Raw genomic sequence first — 22,491 nt, 5'->3', positions numbered from 1 at the left:
TGAGCGACCATACTGTATCACCGGTCAAGCTGGGCTTCATCTAGCCCTGACATTGGAGTTCCAGTGTATCTAGAGAGTGTGTATGGAGAGGATGGACTGGCTTTGATGAAGGTGATGAGATCTGTTCATCTGCCCTTCTTCTCTGGACACTGGATCTTGTAACCCACTCGGTAGGCTTGCAGATACACACGCGCTTGATTGATCCTGTAGCCACACACGACATTCAGGGACAGAAAGTGTGTGTTTTAGTAAGTGAGAGTATGTCTGCGTGTTAATCAGTCTTCATAACAGTGAGTGTTGTGTGTATAGGCATGTGTGTGAGTGTGCGCTCACGTTCGCATGTTTTCTACCTGTACTTGGTGCAGAGCTGAACTCCGAGAGGCCCACATCGGTCTACGAAACTCTCCCTCACTCCTTTCCTCACCGCCCGGGCCATGCTGACCATCATGGTGACCACAGGACATGTTCTGACACACACACACACACACACACACACACACACACACACACACACACACACACACACACACACACAAACAGACTTGACATGCCTTCAAAACTAGTTGAAATCATTGTTCTTCGAGTAGATAAATGAGTTGTAGGCTCTAGAGAAGGGAAGCTACGGGCCCTATTGACGTGTGATGTGTTGTTAGCTGGTGTGGGATCAGCACTCACAGCCTCTCACAACGTAGTCCAGCGGTGCCCTCGGGGCAGGTGCATGTGTTGTGAGGACTACAGGTGGCCCCATGTTGGCAAGGGGGCACACAGGGAATGGTTACCGCTATAGACAACAAGCACACACGTTAACCTTTCAAAAGCACTTTTCTCATTCTAATATCTCTCTGTCTCACATACTGTACACATACATACTGATTAAGCTATCTCATATATCTCGTATACAAACAACAGACCCATCTTACACACTCACCTGTCTCACAGAGACTCCCAGTAAATCCACTGGCACAGCGACATCTGTTGAGGCCTACACACACACCGTCATTCTTACAGGCTTTTTGACACTGCACAGGCTCTGAAAGTTGGAGAGAACACACACACACACATTCTAGTATAATAGGCTAATAGAACAAGTAATATCTGTGATTACCACTAGAGGGCAGTCTCTCACCTATCTGGCAACGCGCTCCTTGCCACCCTCCAACACATATGCATTTGTTGACGTCTACACATCTCCCTCCGTTCTGACAGGATGGTGTGCAGAGGGCTGGAACACACGCGCACACACACACGCACACACATACAGACACATTTAGATCTTTCATCATGTGCCAGTGATCATGTGTGGTATCAGGGGCGTCATGCAACCCAAAAAACTGAGGGGGCACAGGGCAGGGGGCAGATAGCGAGGCGTTATTAGTGTTTTTAGTGAAATTTGTGTTTTTTGTGCATTTTTGCACATTACCAGTTGCCACTCAAGCGGTGTGAAATTAAACTTACCGGTAACGTTCTTTCAAGGAATTTCAAAATAAAAGTAAGGGAAAACAAATCTTTTTTTTACTCACTTGGCATTGGTCCGAATGATATACTGTATACTGATGTATGAAGTATATTGAATCTGATATACTGAATAGCCTAAAATTTGGAGGACCTGTTCATCAGTTAAGGACAACCTTAATCTAAATGTATGCAAGCAGACCATGAAAACTTGTTTATCTGAGACGCGGCGAGGGGAGGGCTTCCAGGTCCAATGTTAATTTGGAAGAAACCAAATCCACCGGGAAAGAGGGTGTTTGGCTTTTTGAAAGAGGTTAGGGTGGCTTTTCGAGGTGGTCTATGACATAATTAAAATAATACATTCAGCTCAGTAGAGAAAATAATCATAGCTCTGCATTGTAAAATGTTCTATAGGCATGACGCCTCTGTGTGGTATGCTCTCAAGGTGAGGTGGTCCGGTACTCACGTGTGAGACACTGAGGGCCGCTGTAGTCTGAAGGACACTGGCAGATGTCTGGACCCACACAGCGACCACCGTTAGCACAAGGCAGCTCGCATACCGCTAACACAGAGGAGAGAGAGAGAGAGAGAGAGAGAGAGAGGTAGTGAAAGGGAATGAGAAAGGGGGGGGGGGCAGAGGCAAAAAATAGAGCATTGAAATGTAAATAACAGAATAGGATACAGTTCCTGATCCCTACAGTACAAGGGGAAGGTTAGATGTGCAGCTAGGATGCTAGCAGTGTGTGACAGGTGCACTGTAAGATGTGTTGCATGACTTTACTTTTTATTTTTTTTAAGTTTGGAAACCTGTTGCCTTAGGAAAGTTAAGTAAAGGATTTTTTTTTACAGCAAAGTAGAACTAACAGTCAAAATGGGTGATGTCGACAGTGCACCTTCAAGTCAAATAAAGTCAGATGAACGTATGTTAACAGGCGTCATATTTGACAGTGTGCCAGTATACCTGTGTGACAGCCTGTCCCACCCCAGCCTCGGGCACACAGACACATGTTCCAACGCATACATGAGCCCCCATGAGCACAGGGCGGAGAGCACATCGCTGAAACACACAACATGCATATGTTATTTACACACCGACACACATACACACGTACACGCACTCACGCAGACGCACGCACACACACACACACACACACACACACACACACACACACACACACACACACACACACAGGTAAATATATATACCTGAGCAGCCATTCCCAGGGTAACCTGCTGGACAGTCACAGGTGTTGGGGCCCACACACACTCCATAATTATGGCAGGGAGGGTCACACACCGCTGGAAAAGTAGAGAGGAGGAAGGGAGGGAGACATCAAGAGGATGTGTCTATCTGTGTGTGTGTGTGTGTGTGTGTGTGTGTGCGTGCGACCATCTGAAAGTGGAGAGTTAGGTCAGGGGGAGGTAAGACTCACGCCGGCACTTGGTGACATCATCAGTGCGAGACTCATAACCCTGCTTACAGGAACAGTTGAACCCTCCTGGGTGGTTCACACACAGCTGCTCACAGCCACCTCTGGTGAAGTCCCCACACTCATCCACGTCTGAGAGAGAGAGAGACATAGAAGAGAGAGAGAGAGAGAGAGAGTGAGAGACCATGATGGGGAAAGAGAGAGATGGACTGAGAGAAATGCATACTGTAGCAAGGCGGTTTAGAAGAGAGGAAGACGTTCGGTCACCCAGACAAGTCTGCAGGTCCTTCGCCAGCTCCCAGCCTGCCTTGCAGGCGCAGTAGAGGTGACCCTCGGCCTGCACGGTACACACATGGTCACAGCCACCGTTCCTCAGGTCACATGACGTCACATCTATTAACAACAGAAAACGCAAACACTGATGTTGTGATTACACTAGAAAAACACATGCTCTGGTCAACTTGAATCAGACAGAATGCTTTAGAAGCGGTTAGATATCAATATAATATCAAAACACGGGTAAAATTCATAGATCATAATCATAAAACAAGCAATTACATACACACACACACACACGCGCGCACACACACACACACACAAAGGCACTAATGTAGACCATAATAAGACAACCTGATGAGGGTCAGATGACTGAAATGTTATCAACACAGAGGTGTAGGCAGGGGACGTACTGACACAGGAGAGGTTGTCCAGGTGCAGGAGCAGAGGGGAGGGACAGTGACAGACGTGTCCCCCTGGTGTGTTCATGCAGTCATGGGAACACCCCCCATTCTGGAGTTTACACTCATCAATATCTATCAGACACACACACACATACGCACACACACACATACGCACACATGCACACACACAATTCAGAATACACATACAAACTGAAAAAACACACCACATTTTGCTTTAATTTTGACCTTAAAACTACAACGTTCTTGTGTCTACTCTGTCAGAACTGGGACAGGTGTGCTAGGTCTAGCCAGGCCACTAGGTACTGACCCACACAGCTGTGGCCATCGATGTGCAGCTGGTAGCCTGGTCGGCAGGAGCAGAGGAAGGAGCCCTGTGTGTTGGTGCACACCTGCTCACATGTCCTGTTCAGCGCCAGGCATTCATCCATGTCTGGGCAGAGCAGGAAGGAGGTTCCAAGAGGTTTGTTATGTAAACAGGTAGCTACATGATGTTATTTACTGACACTCGTGAGTTTATAATGTCCATAAACTATTTTGACTTTTTATCTTAAGCACCTATTGTATTTTAGATTGCTACTCTTGCACTTTTCCTTCAGCACTAGATTATGCTCTTAGTCACTTGTTTTAGAAAGAAGATTCACTTGTGATTTTTTTTTTATTCATTATTTTATTTTATTTTATTAAGGACAGTGCATATTGATGAACACATACAAATACATGACTGTGTAAGCATGCCGGATTTAGCTAGGAGCTAGTTCCCATCCGCAGTCCTCAAACAGTTATGGCAAGTAGTAGTACATTGGCTTTTCCTACGTTAAATGCAATTATTGTTAGTCGCTTTGGATAAAAGCGTCTGCTAAATGACTAATGTAATGTAATCTTTCAGACTTATTGTTATTATGTCCAAAATTCCCGGTTATAATGTCTCTTTTTATATCTTTTTTGAATCTGTGAAGAGGGCAAGGGGAATGGTCAGTACACTGTTTTTTTTACCTGTGCAATTGTGTCCATCCTGGGCTAGCTGGTAGCCCGTGCCACACTGGCAGCTGTAGCCTCCAGCCTCGTTAGTGCAGTTGTGCTCACAGTGCCCATTGCTCACTGCACACTCGTCAACGTCTGCAACCATGACAACCAATTCCAAGGTCATCCGCATGGATATACTGGTACTAAAGAGCCAATTAGACAATCCACAAGGGATCACTTCAAACACACATGCATGCACGCACGCACACACACACACACGCACACACACACAAACGCCATCTGCTCACCCACCAAAACAGGAGTGGCCATCCCCATTGAAGCCTTGGTAACACTGGCAAAAGTAGGAGCCAATGATGTTCCCACAGCGAGCTTTAGTGTCACAACCATGATGGCCAGATGCACACTCATTTTCATCTGACGAGAGGCAGTGAGAGAGAGAGAGAGAGAGAGAGAGAGAGAGAGGTGGCAGAATACCAGTGAGGAGAGAAAACCACACATTTTCAACTCAAGCTAATTGGACGACAGTGGGAACGACACAGTTACAGTGCCTCAGTTTCTTACCTTCACAGTGGGTACCGTTACCCCGGTAACCTTGCTGACAGACACATTTATAACTCCCCAGTGTGTTCTGACACACGCCCTGACCAACACACACTTCTGGACTCTCCTTACATTCATCCACATCTATGAAGGGAGAGAGAGAGAGACAGAGAGAGAGAACATTTTAAAATCAGTTTATAGCTGCCCTTAAAACACTTTTACATAATCAAAAGCTATGAACAAGTTTTCTGCACCCCTGACTCAGATGTCTTGTGGATAGGTAGGAGAGAAATCCAAAAGCCATGAAATGAAAAAGGTTCACGTTCCTAGCTCAAAGCAAATGTTCATGTTCTTAGCTCAAGTTCTTAGTTCACAAACAAAGCAAGCTTTTAGCATGGTGGATCGTACCTTGGCACACTGTGTAGTCTGGACATACAGGACCTGAGAGAGAGAATGGCCAAGAAAGCAGGAAAGGGAGGAGCAATTAGATTAATAAAAAGAGAGAGGAGAGGAGAGGAGAGGAGAGGAGAGGAGAGGAGAGGAGAGGAGAGGAGAGGAGAGGAGAGGAGAGGAGAGGAGAGGAGAGGAGAGGAGAGGAGAGATAAAGGGAAATTGATGCAGTAAAGCAGTGGGTTAAAGCACAGTCAGCCAGTCAGGCATCCAAACCAATGTTGGAAACTGACATGGCGCCTCAGTACCACACACAACAGACACTGTCAGTCTAGAAGTTAGACCTTCAGACACTGAACTTGACTCACCCATGCAGGCTGGGGCCTCTGCTCTGAAGCCAGGCTGACACTGGCACACAAAGCTACCAGGGGTGTTCACACAAACGTTCCCCAGCTCCCGACGACACTGCTCCTCAAAACTACACTCATCCACATCTGAGGGGAAAAGAGGCAACTTTATAGAGAGCATTGTAAAGAGGATGGTGATGTCATGCTCCTGTATACACACCGTATCACACATTGCCTTCATCTACTGTACTGTACACAGTGTGCGAACTATACCATGGCTTTCGGGGGGGCTCACTTTTAAGTGAAGCACGTGCACGAAAAATCGTGTACGTGCACATGCAAAACACACCCTTTATTTTGTCGATAAACGCATAGCCTGCATTTCCCTTCATTTGCGGAAATGTATCTCATCTCATCACGTTTTTCTAGAGTGAAGCTTATGACATTGCGCACACCGCTTCCATGTGTGTGAATCAGCTTGTGCCGGAATCAATCATAGGCTAGCTAATTTTATGCATGATGATGAAGATACTGAAAAATAGAAATGCATTGCATTGGCAAAAATTGCATATTGTAAAAATGAATTTAGAGACCCCCCCAAAATTTCTCAAATCGTTTTTTCAGGGGGGCTCATGTGTTGTTAGGGGGGGCTGAGCCCCCCCTAGCCCCCCCATAGCTCGCACACTGACTGTACATACTGTAAACACATACACACACACGCGCGCGCACACCCACACACACACACACACCAAGGCACTAATGTAGACCATAATAAGACAACCTGATGAGGGTCAGATGACTGAAATGTTATCAATAAACTTATTTAACTGCAAGTGAAGAAGACGTGCAGGAGTTATTTTTTTCTACTAAAGTTGACCCTGTCTCCTGAAAAAAAACACTTGAAGACCCACCTGTTCAGACAGACTTTTGGCAATCTGTAGCCCAACTATTGACCCCCCCCCCATGTTGTCATGATTTTATGCCTATTTGAACTGTATGTTTATTTTAATTCTCCACTGTAAAGCACTCTCTGCACTCGTGCTGAGAAGAGCGCTATATAAATAAAGTTTTACTTACTTACTTACTTACTTACTTACTTACTCCTCTTCACCACACTCAAGCTACAGATGAGCAATGTTCTGCTCTCACTAATGTAGGCCTCACCTACACAACTGCGTCCATCCACAGCCATAACATATCCAACTGGACAGAAGCAGGAGAAGGATCCAGGGGTGTTCCTGCACTCGGCCCCAGTACTGCAGGCCTGTAGCCCTGTTATTTCAGCCAGGGCACACTCGTCCACATCTGTAATAATAATAACAACAATAATAATAATTATGGTAATAATACACTATTTGTATAGCACCTTCCATAATGCAGTGCAAAGTGCATGCACAGAGTGCTTCACATAAAAACATGGAAAATAAGATGGGAGATAAAACACAATAAAATAAGTTTTAAAAAGTAAGATAAAACACAATAAAATAAGTTTATAGATATAACAAGATAATCAAGATAATCAAAATATAACAAGAAATCAAATAAGATAAGAATTTTTAAATGAAGTGCCTCAAAGCATAAGAAAACTACTACAACCCACACCTAATCCAAAATTAATAGTTGTTTCTATTCCCCGAATAGTTTGTCTTATTCCCCGAATAGTTTTCCCCAAATAGCGTTGTTTACCTTAATCCATGAATAGTGTTTTAACTTCCTGAAGGCCGACTTCCATGAGCGGTCGTATTATAGCCTAGCGCTTTTCCCGATTTCCCAAAAAGGATATTTTATCTCTATTCCACGAATAGTGTTTTAACCTCCTGAAGGCCAACTTCCATGATCGGTCGTATAGCACTTTTTTCCCAAATCAGATATTTTATCTCCATCCATCCATCGTCATCCGCTTATCCAGGGCTGGGTCATGGAGGCAGCAGTTCCAGCAGGGGGCCCCAGACATCCCTTTCCCTAGCAGCATCAACCAGCTCTACCTGGGGGATCTTTAGCCGCTCACAGGCCAGTGCGGAGATGTAAGCCACAGTCCCTGATGTAGGTTGGGACCAAGTACTCTGGCTCCATTGATGTTTGGATGTACCCCATCGGGTCTGAAACATCTGCAGCTCCAAAAGGCATCTAAATTGTCAATAAACTTTGTCCCATGGGTGAGTGACACTGATGTCAGCCATGTATTCAGGTCGAGGAGTCTGCTCAAAGACTTGCTTCCTTTCCCCAAAGTTAGAATGGGGCCTGAGATGAATTGTGCCATTTACAGTCACTCAGCAGGGAGAGTCTCCTTTCAGAATCTAAGAGCCAGTTTTCCTTTGCAGAATGTTGTATGACCCAGCGTGGAGGATGATTCTCACATCACTTGGACGTGTAGAGAGGATAACTGGTACTGTAGCAGCTCTGTTAGCTCCCTGACAGATGTGTCTGTCATGAATAGGTTTTCAGTGTCTGCCATCCTTACATGCCTGGTAATATAATCCCCAATCAGAATAGTGATTGGCTTAATAGGTGTGGGGTTAGCAATGTTTCTTCTGGCCGTCGGCCTAGCAGTGGTTTCGACGGGGCTATGTATTGGGTTTTGGTTAGCCTTAATACTAGTGGTGCTGTGATTAACATCCCTGGGTTCAGTGTAGTTAGTACTGTCACACATTTCCTTATTCAGAGGATCGTACCTGTTTTGCAATGAGAGCTGAGATAGTGTAGTGGGTGTTTGTGCTCTCTTATTTTGTTTCTTGCTGGATTTGCCTCTACGGCCATAGACAGATCATATAAAAATGGGCCCCTGGGCCTGGACATGTAGAGGGGCCCCCTCCCTACCAACTCCCCCCACCCCCCTACAGCCTCCCCCTCCCTACCAACTCCCCCCACCCCCCTACAGCCTCCCCCTCCCTACCAAACTCCCCCCACCCCCCCTACAGCCTCCCCTCCCTACCAAATCCCCCCACCCCCCTACAGCCTCCCCCTCCCTACCAACTCCCCCCACCCCCCTACAGCCTCCCCCTCCCTACCAACTCCCCCCACCCCCTACAGCCTCCCCCTCCCTACCAGCTCCCCCCACCCCCCTACAGCCTCCCCCTCCCTACCAACTCCCCCCACACCCCTACAGCCTCCCCCTCCCTACCAGCTCCCCCCACCCCCCTACAGCCTCCCCCTCCCTACCAACTCCCCCCACCCCCCTACAGCCTCCCCCTCCCTACCAGCTCCCCCCACCCCCCTGCAGCCTCCCCCTCCCTACCAGCTCCCCCAACCCCCCTACAGCCTCCCCCTCCCTACCAGCTCCCCCCACCCCCCTACAGCCTCCCCCTCCCTACCAACTCCCCCCACCCCCCTACAGCCTCTGCCGCAACACTGTTGTTCTCAGTTTGTTTTCTTTAAAAAATAAAAAAGGAAATGTGAGGAACCTGCTGTAAAGAATCTGACTGCCTTGACCTTGACAGGTGACCTGCACCTGTGTGATCTGTCTCGAGTTCACAAACTTCAATAGTGCCCTCTATAGACTAGTTTTATAGCCTACTCATTTATCTATGGAAAGGTAGCCTACATCCCCACCCATTAGATTAACGATTAGGCTATAGAAAATATGTAGCCCACACAAGCTTCTCTCTTTTTTTAAAAGATGTGGGCCCCTATAACCTGTTCAAAATGTTAATGTTTTTTCATGTTTGTGTAAGGAATCTTACCCTAAATTTCTATCAGTGTCCCTGCAACAAGAAATGCAATGGGGCCCCTGAGGTCTTGGGTCCCTGGGCCTGGGCCCGGTAGGCCCGTTCGGTAATATGTCTTTGATCGTACCTGTTTTGCAATGAGAGCTGAGGTAGTAGAGCGGGTGTTTGTGCTCTCTTATTTAGTTTCTTGCTGGATTTGCCTCTACAGAGGACGACGTCAGACCAAGTCCTGGCTGGAGGTGATGCTTCTTTCAGTCTTGCGCCGATAATGTGCCAGTAAGAAGCATGATTAGGGACAGCTGTTTTGGGAGCCTCCACAGCTAGACCAGACCTTCATCTAGGGTCACACACATCCAGGGGAGCATCGCAGCCAAATACGTGTTGAGATGCTCTACATTTGATGTAATCCTGTGTATAAAAATCTGTCTGTCCGTTTGCATTTGGTAGCTCAGCATATTTTGCAATAGAAGCTACAGTTCTGTCAATGAGTTGCTCATCCTCATGTATTTGGAGCAGCGTTTCAATCTTCTTCTCAAGCTGTCATATCCTCTCACGCAGTTGCTCACATTCTGTGCAGCTCACCAAATTCACCAGGTTTGGAGACATAGCTTCTACAGAGAAGAAGGCCTGTTGTTTGAACACCAGCTCGCGTCCTCTGTCCCAGCCCAACCCAAGGGCTAATCACCACGACAGTGAGGCCCTAGTCAAATATGGGCAGAAAACTCTCACTTCAGCAAATAAAACGCTGAAAACTGCAAATAAAATGTTCACAATAAAAGGTGTTTTTCTGAGCACGAAGCAGCGCTAAGCAGCAGACAACACATCCTTCTTCTTCAGCAGTAGTCAAAGGACAGTAAAACACACACACACACAGTACACAGTCAGCACTCATGTGCTTAACAAACTCACTCAAACGTAACTATAACTCACCCTGACATCCTGCTGGTCCCATCAGGTAACCACGGAGACAGCTGCACAGGTAAGAACCAGGTGTGTTGTTGCAGTTGGCATGGAGACCACATGGCCCTGGCTCCTCCCCTTTACACTCATCAACATCTGTCAGAAAGGTAAACAGAGTATACTTGGCCCAGAGCATAACATGTCCAAATTGACACAGAACAACATTATATACACACATAGTTAGCTGGAACTACTATTGACAATTCTCTCACTGTAGAGACTCACCATGACACTCTGCTGCCCCCTGCTGAGTGAATCCCACAGAACACGTACAGTTGTCTCCAACCTGCACCAGGTCACCAGGGCACCCACAGCCTGCGTCGCCCCTCATCAGCACCTGGTTCCCTGGGCACCGAGAGGTGGGCGCTGGGGAGGCCCTGGTGGTGAGGGGGGCTGTGGGGCAGGATGGACAGAATAACAGGGAGGGAGAGAAAGGAGAGAAGAGACACCTATGAGGATGTACCAGTCACATGACTCACACAAAAACACTTTGAAGGGACAGGGGGAGAAAGGGACAGTGAAGAAGAATTAACATAATGAGGAATGAGGTCATTAAAACATTGACATTTCCATAAATTATTGTTTTTGATGACCATGAACTCACTTGCAGTTGGCTCGTCTCCCTGTGCAACTCCACTGGCGATGGCATTCTCAACCTCTAGATGCTTTTTTAAAAAGATAATAGAACACAGAGCAAATGGCCTCAACTCAGTTGAGCGATGACAATAGAAAATATCAACCACAATCTGTCAATTCACAAACTGTCAAGGCATCACAACACTCACTTCAGAGCACAATGGACCCCTGGTAACTGACCTGGCTGTTTGAGACTTCTGCCCCTGAGTGTTTCAGGACCTCGTTGTCACCGCCCTGGGGGGTGGTCAGGGGCTCTGCCACTGACAGGGCAAACAGCAGTGCCACCAGGTGGGTCTGAGGGAGTGTCATCACCTCACGCTTTCTTTCAGGACAGAGGACCGGTTTCAGGGTATCACAGAGACGTGCAGAAGGCAGAGCATGGTACACAGTTTTTTGTTTTTTTGTAATAGTGAAAAGTATATAAAAATACACATAAAAAAAAACTTGACTAGATGTCAAAACCCAGGATATTTTGACAAACAACCCAAGTTCTACTGAGTTTGTTGGTGTTTTTATGCAGCTTGTATTATTTCATTGTGCAGTACCTCACCATGGATTGTCAATGGTAGTTTTATAGTAAACGCAATAAGGACAATAATTAACATTTTAACAATACTATTTTATTTTGGATTTGGACGCGAAATATTGACGTAAAAGAAATACTTCAACAATGAGAAAACAACTGACTGCTTTGAAACTGCTACTGAAACAGTCACACACCGTTCAACAAGTCCAGACACGTAGAGCCGGGAAATGAAGTGAGCGGCGAACCTGTATTCTTCTCCACTGCCTTGGGCTTTCGGGAGAACAAAAGAAACTTATTACAGGTAGGGCGAAGATGGCTGCGGAGCTTTCTTACGTGCGCAAAAAGACACGATTTAGGCTAATACCTGATTAAGAATTACATCGCGCCTCTCCTCTGTTTCGCACTAATTCCTATAGCAGATGTGTGGGAAAACCGTTACTTTGTAACTGATAGAGAAGGCTCTTAGCACGAACATTGGGGAAATCCATGTAGAAAAGTAGATATACAATCAAAAGTAAATTGCTTACCTAGAGTATAAGAGATTGTCTCTTGGGCTATTATCAAAAAAGCGCCTTTTAGCCACTTATCGGAGTTGTAACGCGCTCCTGCCACGCCACGGTCTCCAGATGCTGGACTGCGATGAGTTTTCCCCGCAAACCAATCCCAATCTGAGGGGCTGTGCTGCAAAAGCAATGACTCCACATCCTGTTTAGGAGCTCTGTACTTCCCATTCCTCAAATCCCAGACGGCCACTACAAGGGAAAACCAATAGTCTACACTAAATCTCTCTCCCAAACGTTCCTTGTCTGAACTTTGACAAGGAACGTCTGAACTTTGACGCAGGGCCAGCAGACCGTAGACTTGTGGAGACAGGAGGTGACCGGTCAAACGAACGAGTATGAAAACCCTCGCAGTTTTTCTCGAGCAAACATGGAAGTAGACTTGTGGAGCGGTAGTAGCCTTCCAACAAACTGATATGGAAACTATATGAGGCTAAATTAATGCAAAAGTTTCCGTCACCGTCAGGGCCGTTGTTTAGCGGTGAAAGGTGATGATTATTATAAGGGCCCACAAGCAAGCAGGGCCCACAAAAAGAGAGGTCCCTCTTTCTATGACAAAATTATTCTGCATGTAGATCAGTCACTAATGCTGCATCAGAATTCAAATGAAGCCACAAATAATGCAATACAGATGAAAAAACGTTTAATTTCCTGAGCAATATCCCCCTTCATGGTTTAGTCCATGCCATGGTTCACAAGTCTCACCTCTTTTGATATTAACGTCACTAAACAGCTGGCTGTGAAATACTAGAACTAATAGCCTAACGTTAAATCATAAACATCATGCCCATACATAAATCCGGGCACCAGAAAAGAGTGGAGAGAGAGGCCAGGAGAAAAGGCAGCAGAGCGGGAGCCCAGCATATAAGCAATTTTTTCCACAAGAAAGGTGAGAGTAGCTATTTTGCTAGGTGAGACGGTCGGTAAGTTGCCCGCGGTCTCACATTAACCATGACAACGAGAGCAGTTAGCCTAGTGTGTGAAGAAAGTGCTAACCCTACTAGCACAGTAGCCTACGTAAAGCCGACGGGACACATTGGTCGTAGTTTGGTAAATTTGCGACGGTAGCCAACAGCCCAAGCCCCCAGGATTCGAAATCTAAAGTGAAGGCCTATTGAACCGCGCCATCTTGGCTAGATTTGTAGTCACTTGGCTATTTCCGGTGACTTTTGACTTGCGCAGTTGAGTTTCTCTGGCCGACGCACGTCCACGAAAAAGTTCACATTTATCTGAAATGTAGACGCGCGTTCCCGGCTCTCTCGGCTCTCCCCGCTTTGATTTAGCACTGAAAACCGGCTTGCATATTAACCTGTTTTTGTCAAATATATCAATTGGAGAAATTATTTTTTGATCCTGGCATCTTAGTTTTAACAGGTTAAATATAATTGAACATGTTTTGTTTGCTAGTAGATGGTATTCATTCCGTTCGCGATAACGTTATTGCAGCCAGGCTAAATTCCTCCAGGGAGCCAGTGACAGGCGAGTTGAAGAGCTTCACTCCCCGCCAGCAGGAGCTTTGGCCGCGGCTACCGCATCTCGGATAACCCGCTGAGTTCCTGGCTGCTATTTCACACTCGCCCTTGATCAATCCCAATACCGATCCATGGTAATAATGAATCAATCGTTCAGATCAGATCGGAAGTGCTGCATGCATGTTACAACATCATTGTTAGCTTTATTAACATAACCATAGCCTACATTTATCTCTCTAACGTTAGGCTATCCATCTTACACCAGTCGGCCATTCGATAAATGGAAGCGGTGAACGCCAACGTTGACTGAAAACACCCAAACTCAGTGTATCGTTTCATCTTCATGCTACACATCAACTCCTTTACATTGTATGTGAATAAATTCCTGTTATTCTAAAAATATCCCATTTCTGTCCATTCCTGGAAAAGGCTAATAATTGCTGTCAAATGATCACTCCAGTTTATCACCGTATCCCACTACCATTTCAACTATGCACAGGAGGTTGTCTTGTGGTCATTTTCATTAAAAAATGATTAGCCTGATCAGTTTGTTGTATGTATTAAGCCCTTTTTGAGCGGTATGCTTGTATTAATAGCTTATAGCTTGCCATACTCACCAACCTTGGGACCTCAGAAATAGGGAGCATTTTCAAACCAAATTGCGGGGGGGGGGGGGGGGGGCATTAAAAGCATTACAAATTAGACATTAAAAGCATTAAAACGAAATGTGAAACATTATATATATATATATATATATGTGTGTATGGAGCAATTGTTTTTAATGTCCGACTTTTGTCTGTGCTGTTCAGTAAATGTGCATCTGTCCTAATTTATTGTAGCCTATCTATCTACTACACAACCTAGTTCAAATTTATGAATCTCCCGCGGAAGTCAGGAGGGTTGGCAAGTAGGCTATGGTCACTGCTCCCCAGTAAAATTGAATAATTGAGGGGTTACTTACAGTACAAAAAAGTACAGCATTTGTAGAACTCGGATGATACTACATAAATTGCCATGCAAAGCCAGAGACTGTTGCTTGTAGACGACAAGACTGCTTTAACCATTCAAATGTGGAGGCTACACTGCATTGAAGGTGGGTTGGCTTACTTGACACAGAACACAGAAAACGGACACCACAAAAAAGGGCTTAAAGCAGGTCCTAAACAGCAGCAGGTCTGGTTGAGGTGTGAACTGGTCTCCTAAAAATGGCTTGAGCTGTGAGGATAAGAGGAGGCACACTGTTTCTGTTATTACATTTCAATAATAGAATATGACACACAAACCACATACCTACACACATACACATACAGCCCGTCTTGGTTTAAAGCCCACTCACCAACGTCAAGGTGCAAGCCTATCGAGTGGGAACACGAGACCAATCACGAACAGGACAAACTCAGACGGGACAACACAGCATACAAATAATCAAGGAATATGTATGTTGTCATGCTGTTTCACATTTCGTTTTAATGCTTTTAATGTCTAATTTGTAATGCTTTTAATGCCCCCCCCCCCCCCCCCCGCAATTTGGTTTGGAAATGATCACGCCGCGGAAGATTCATAAATTTGAACTAGGTTGTGTAGTAGATAGGCTACAATAAATTAGGACAGATGCACATTTACTGAACAGCACAGACAAAAGTCGGACATTAAAAACAATTGCTCCATACACACACATATATATATAAGACAATCTCCTGTGCATAGTTGAAATGGTAGTGGGATACGTTGATAAACTGGAGTGATCATTTGACAGCAATTATTAGCCTTTTCCAGGAATGGACAGAAATGGGATATTTTTAGAATAACAGGAATTTATTCACATACAATGTAAAGGAGTTGATGTGTAGCATGAAGATGAAACGATACACTGAGTTTGGGTGTTTTCAGTCAACGTTGGCGTTGACCGCTTCCAGCTATCGAATGGCCGACTGGTGTAAGATGGATAGCCTAACGTTAGAGAGATAAATGTAGGCTATGGTTATGTTAATAAAGCTAACAATGATGTTGTAACATGCATGCAGCACTTCCGATCTGATCTGAACGATTGATTCATTATTACCATGGATCGGTATTGGGATTGATCAAGGGCGAGTGTGAAATAGCAGCCAGGAACTCAGCGGGTTATCCGAGATGCGGTAGCCGCGGCCAATGCTCCTGCTGGCGGGGAGTGAAGCTCTTCAACTCGCCTGTCACTGGCTCCCTGGAGGAATTTAGCCTGGCTGCAATAACGTTATCGCGAACGGAATGAATACCATCTACTAGCAAACAAAACATGTTCAATTATATTTAACCTGTTAAAACTAAGATGCCAGGATCAAAAAATAATTTCTCCAATTGATATATTTGACAAAAACAGGTTAATATGCAAGCCGGTTTTCATTGCTAAATCAAAGCGGGGAGAGCCGAGAGAGCCGGGAACGTGCGTCTACATTTCAGATAAATGTGAACTTTTTCGTGGACGCGCGTCGGCCAGAGAAGCTCAACTGCGCAAGTCAAAAGTCACCGGAAGGCCAGAAAAGCACAACTGCGCAAGTCAAAAGTCACCGGAAGTAGTCAAATGACTACAAATTTGCCAAGATGGCGCGGTTCAATAGGGCTTCATTGTTGATAGCGGCCAGTGAATGGAGTGGCTGTATCCAGTTCTATTAATACATCCATGCCAACAGCGGACCTAGCTGACACGTGACTATACAGTCGCAAAATAACCAAAATAACCGAACTCAGGGAGACTGTAGGGCAACGTAGCCGTCACTGCTGCTGAAATCCGTAACTAGGATGTAATTAAATAACGTGAAAATGCTGTTACATTACAGTCCCACCCTGACTTCATTGGAAATGTACATATGTCACAGTGGTCAGAACATTTGTAAATTACTTAGATTTTAAAATAAAGTCATAGTTACAGAATTGTAATAACGAGGAGCAATCCTGCATGTCTGTTTTGTGTGTAATTTCTAATTTACAGTTAATATTAACACTAAAGATTTACATTTGCATTAGGCTACATCTTAAATGGTATTGAGAGACTCGCGTTGAGGTATCTGATTAGAGGGAGAACATTTACGCTGAATTATTAACTATGGCAAATGTTAAAACATGTAAATAAAACATGTAAATAATGTAATGTAATGCATCATCCCCAACATAGGCGGCAGCAGTGAGTAAGATAAACAAAGCAGAGAGCGCCGAATCGCCGGTAGAAGAAGACAGTCGATGCGCTGTGGATATTATCCATTTAAGTGTACAAATTTGCCTTTTATTTGAAAGGTGGGGGACTACAAACTGTAGCGACCTCGGAGAAAAGGCTTTCATCTTTCCAACGATGTATTTACTTTGGTGATTAACGAAACGGTTTTGTTTGTAGACTCGGACGAGCGGGCCGAGTAAGCGCATTCATAGGTAAATTGCATTGAGAGTAACGGCGTTATCTGTAGGATATCGCCCTGGACCAGGTCTATGGGGAGCCTACCTACGCCCTAGCAGCACATCTCAATAAAGACTTTTTAACTTTTGGCAGTTGCTTTATTTTGAACGAGAGAATATTATTATAATATTAACGCCAAATCCAGGATACTCGTGAAGGCGCCTGCGTTGTTATGAACGGAACGCTGCTAGGCTGCTAGAATCGGCTGCTAGAATAAGCCAGCTAATTTATGGCAACAAAGCCTTTATAATAAAGGCTTTATTGAGATATGCCGCTATAGCGTGGGTGGGCTCCCCAGCTCAGTCTTGTTGTTCCGACCATGGTTTAATTTGCAATAGCACCTTCATCACACCTGTCTGAAAGTGCCAATCAAGTGATTTACAGTGATTTTAGACACAAAAGCACACAAAAGTTGGTGGTTTTGTCAAAAGAGCCTTGCGAACCGTGACGTCACAGAGCGCCCTTGTGACGTGGGCCAGGAGGTGTATAAAAGCCAGAGAGCGACAGAGGAGGAGCAGCCAGAGAGAGAGAGAGGGGGGGCATCTCCCTCTCCCTCTCTCTCCCTGGCTCTCTCTCGTGGGCCAGAGAGAGAGAGAGAGAGGAGGAGGAGATGTCAGATTGATATCTCCTCCTCTCTCTCTCCGTCTCTCTGGCCAGAGAGGGGGGGAGGAGGAGATGTCAAGATGGCATCTCCTTCTCCTCCCCAAGCCCCCAGGATTCGAAATCTAAAGTGAAGGCCTATTGAACCGCGCCATCTTGGCTAGATTTGTAGTCATTTGGCTATTTCCGGTGACTTTTGTACTTGCGCAGTTGAGCATTTCTGTCCGACGCGCGTCCACGAAAAAGTTCACCTTTATGTGAAATGTAGACGCACGTTCCCGGCTCTCCCCGCTTTGATTTAGCAATGAAAACCGGCTTGCATATTAACCTGTTTTTGTCAAATATATCCATTGGAGAAATTATTTTTTCATCCAGGCATCTTAGTTTTAACAGGTTAAATATAACTGAACATGTTTTGTTTGCTAGTAGATGGTATTCATTCCGTTCGCGATAACGTTATTGCAGCCAGGCTAAATTCCTCCAGGGAGCCAGTGACCGGCGAGTTGAAGAGCTTCACTCCCCGCCAGCAGGAGCTTTGGCCGCGGCTACCGCATCTCGGATAACCCGCTGAGTTCGTGGCTGCTATTTCACATTCGCCCTTGATCAATCCCAATACCGATCCATGGTAATAATGAGCGGCAGTGCTGCATGAATGTTACAACATCATTGTTAGCTTTATTAACATAACCATAGCCCACATTTATCTCTCTAACGTTAGGCTATCCATCTTACACCAGTCGGCCATTCGATAGCTAGAAGCGGTCAACGCCAACGTTGACTGAAAACACCCAAACTCAGTGTATCGTTTCATCTTCATGCTACACATCAACTCCTTTCCATTGTATGTGAATAAATTCCTGTTATTCTAAAAATATCCCATTTCTGTCCATTCCTGGAAAATTTGCTGTCAAATGATCACTCCAGTTTATCACCGTATCCCACTACCATTTCAACTATGCACAGGAGGTTGTCTTGTGGTCATTTTCATAAAAAAAAATGATTAGCCTGATCAGTTTGTTGTATGTATTAAGCCCTTTTTGAGCGGTGTGCTTTGACTACTCTCCTTTTTTGTGGTCATTTTCATTAACACATTTGATTAAACATCCGCACTGGCCTATGAACGGCTTAAGATTCCCCAGGCAGAGCTGGTTGATGCTGCTAGGGAAAGGGATGTCTGGGGCTCCCTGCTGGAACTGCTGCCTCCGCGACCCGACCCCGGATAAGCGGATGACGATGGATGGTATTAAAAGACTTTAGCCGGGACCCCGTTGATGTTAGAATTAATAGGCTACTGATGTAGTTTTCTGACACAGAATGCCACATTTCAGTGATCTCATTCGCTGTCATATAAAACCTATATTAGACTGCTAGTGACTCTGTACCAGTGTATATTTAGCTACGGCTAACGGTGATACCGTTGGATGAAAGGTCAGTCTAACGGTCATAGGAGTTGAGGAAAGGTCAGAGGGGTTTCTCAATTCACTTGGTCAGCAGAAGAACCGTCCACAGGGGGCAAATTGCTCAATCCAGACATTGGATATAGGTCAGATCTAATCTTGACCTAGGTAATGTTCCATCACTGCTCCTGACCATAATAAAGAATGGTCAGGTGACAGCCTATATTAAGGCCCACACTGAACAGTATAAAAGTAAGAACCACTGGACTGGAACAGTGCGCTTAACCTCGTAACTCATGAAGGCTTAAACTATCTTACGCTGGCTTTAGCTTAGCTTAGCAAGCTAGCATGTTAGCATGCTAGCTCCACCTGTTGTCAAACATCTGCTCATCTGTTCACGGTATGTTACATTGTCTAATCCTGTTACGTAACTATGTTGAACTAAGCTATGTCTGAAATCTATAATTGAACCAATGCCTAAAGCATGGTTGATACTGTATGTTTTTGATACATGCTTATTAAGATGAATAAACAACAGAAAGATTATTCTCTTCTCAGCATTCATTGATCAGTAAGGTTAATCAAGGTTATCCAACATCAAAATGGCGTTGATGTTAATATTATAAAAGGAAAGGAGGCCTATGGTTCAGGTGCGTGGAACATGGAATGTGATCCGCACGGGGCATGGAGAAAGGAGAATGGCACCTTACCCCCAGCCAGACCTCTGGGAGGGACACAAAGGGAAGGCCAGGGAATGGGGTTTTGAAAAATAAATAAAAATAAGATAAAATACAGGCAAGGATTGTTAATATTATAAGCTATTATTACAACTGAAAACTCTGATAGAGGCGCAGAAGAAGTATTTTACCTATGCAAACAGCGCGCAAAATAACAATGTATAGGAGATCTGCTTTAAATGAGCTAAATCAAGAGTAAAAAGTATAAGAATGCTTATTCAGTCAAAAGAACCTGATATATGGAACTGATTAATTGAAGGGTCAATGAATGTTGAACGAGAAAAATGCCAGATTTAAGCTGTGTGAAAATTTGCATGAGTTTAATGTGTAAAATTTGTCACTAACTAACAGGAAAATTACGCTTAAAAGTTGTATGTTTGAGCATCAACCGCCAGTCAGTGCTATTTCCCAGAGATTTGATTAATTTGGAATGAGTGATTTAGATTAGTTCCTCAGGAGAAAATGTGATACAGGCGCCAGATAAAAACTTGGGAATGAATTGATGACCTAGGAGTTGGCGATGCTGGCGGGTTTCGTTCCCTGCGCCAAAGTTAAAATTCTAAAAGGTTTCAGTGAAATAGTGACTATCTCGATTGGATGTGTTGATAATAATACTGCAGAATTTAGACGTATCACCTTGGCAGCTTAAAGGGGAAAATACACGATTCCAAGGGTACAACAAATGGAATGTGTAAAAGTAAGGACCTGATTTCATGGTAAAACAATCGAGAAGTCATTCGGTCGTAAATGTATGCTACCGTACCTAATTTGACAATTTAACCACAAACTAACGGAGACAAACACCAGAACACGGATTTCGAGAACAAGTGACATTTGTGGTTACGCCAGATTCCAGAAAATGTTTGTAGTTGAAATGTGTCAGGAAAAAACAGAAAAAGCGAGTGACGACTAAAGAATGATGCAATAATGTCTGTCATAAAAATAACTGTGACGATGCTTAAAATGCTAAGCGCTACAGCTATGCTAATGTGCTGAAACTTACTCACTAAAAAAGCCAGCTGATCTGAGTGAAGTGCTATTATAACGCTCTTGAGAATAATCGCTCTGACGGCTTGAGATGGGGAGCAGAAATCTGCCGGGTCGGTGTGTGCGTCAGTTACACACAATTCTTAAGGCACCAAGAATCTATTAATAGACACCTCTGCTGCTCTCGCCCCCACCCCTCTCTCTCAGTCTCCCTCTGTCTCTCCCTCTCTCTTTCAAAATTACTGTAACCCAAAGGCTGGATAATAATATTGAATAATCAAAACTATGATTAGTTGTTAGTAAATTATGATATTAAACTATTGAAACTGCATTTTGAAATACCCTGAATATATATATATATATATTATTTAAAGTAATAGGGAACTTGCTAATAGGACTGAGTACTGTCTGCAATAATGGTGCTTGTCTCCCCAGACGCTCGGGACACCTATTGTCCTGAGAAAGAATGGGGAGGAAAGGTCATCAGCTTACCTGGTGGTCTGCAGTACATTGTGTAGATGACTCGGTCGTCATGAACCAAGAGGAAAAAGTATCCCCCCCCCAGCACAGCTGGAAGACACTCAGTGGCCACAACAGGTATATATAGTACTGTTTTAAGAATTGGCACTGTAACGTGTATGAAATAACGTAACAATATCAAGCGATCAGAATCTACAGAACAATAGACTACTGAGGGAAATATTGCTGTAATGTGTGTACAACATAACAATAATATGACTTCCTAAGAGTATTGTTCCAGAGTAAGGAGAGATGAAGTCGTGAAGGAGAATCGATTCCTGTGCGTCAACCAACCGTGGTTTGATTGGGCCAACGCCGTCACCGGTGGTGAATGGCGCGCAGATTTAAGACAAATAACTGACCCAGTGATTAATTGGTTAATCGCCTGGGTGCCACCGCTCCACGTCTTCCATCTTGCAGGCTCGTAGGAAGGCACGTGATTAAGGTTTCTGATCAAAACTTTAATAATACGACGTAGCTGTTTAACATCTGTGAAGTGTATTTTTACCTGCAGGATGGACAGAGCGGCCGTGGTGAACCAGCCATTGGGTCAAGCGAATACAACATGACTACACAAGAAATGTTATCTCCACTGGAGATAAATATTTCTATTGACATACAATCTAATAACTGACTGAACTAACTTGTGAGGTGCTCTGGAGCCAAGGTCCGTTCTACGATGGGATTGTATTGTCCATCGTGACCTGACGTCCGAGAGCTGGAAACTAACCATCATGACCACACTGAAGAGAGGATCAGGTGAGCTGTGAGTGAGTAGCCAATTAACCAAGTAACACGCTTAACCTGACTGGAAATTACTGTTAAAAAAGTAATAGGGGAAGCGTAGTGACTATAGTGACGACTGTAGTAACTATTACCTATCCCTGATGGGAAAGTAGGCGTTGACTTATTTGAGTTATAGGGAAAGCAAGAAGCAGTAATCAAGTGAACTGTTTAAACTCAGTAGTGTAGGGGGGACAAAGAAAAGATTAGTGTGTACATGAGGGCAAGGAAGAGAGAGTAAATACTATTTGCTAAATTATATTCTAGACTAACCATTCCAAGCGAAAGATTCATTGGAAATCTAGTGCCCTGCAGGGGAAGAAGTTAGTAATATTTTATCTTCTGCAAAGTCATTTAGCAAAGAGAATTATAAAATCA

At 44.5% G+C, this 22,491-nt stretch overlaps 1 protein-coding gene across 1 annotated transcript; it reads right to left on the bottom strand.

Moving 5' to 3' along the window:
* Positions 1 to 125: 125 nt before the first annotated feature.
* On the bottom strand, positions 126 to 11,414 carry LOC311307306 (uncharacterized protein; the record flags this gene model as incomplete). The annotated part of the gene is made up of 21 exons (XM_084436101.1): positions 126 to 204; positions 351 to 467; positions 676 to 781; positions 929 to 1,030; positions 1,127 to 1,222; positions 1,919 to 2,014; positions 2,414 to 2,509; positions 2,659 to 2,751; positions 2,886 to 3,014; positions 3,150 to 3,275; positions 3,572 to 3,694; positions 3,891 to 4,013; positions 4,577 to 4,749; positions 4,855 to 4,981; positions 5,129 to 5,251; positions 5,866 to 5,991; positions 7,009 to 7,149; positions 10,076 to 10,186; positions 10,695 to 10,862; positions 11,074 to 11,134; positions 11,286 to 11,414. The coding sequence occupies 21 exons, from the start codon at positions 11,412 to 11,414 to the stop codon at positions 126 to 128; spliced, it is 2,445 nt and encodes an 814-aa protein (XP_084292227.1).
* Positions 11,415 to 22,491: the final 11,077 nt, after the last annotated feature.

This window comes from Borostomias antarcticus (genome assembly GCF_949987555.1).
Source record: "Borostomias antarcticus genome assembly, chromosome: 3".
Classification (NCBI taxonomy): Eukaryota; Metazoa; Chordata; class Actinopteri; order Stomiiformes; family Stomiidae; genus Borostomias; species Borostomias antarcticus.
Note: the sequence above shows the minus strand (reverse complement) of the source record. Positions and strands in the feature narration are given on the sequence as shown.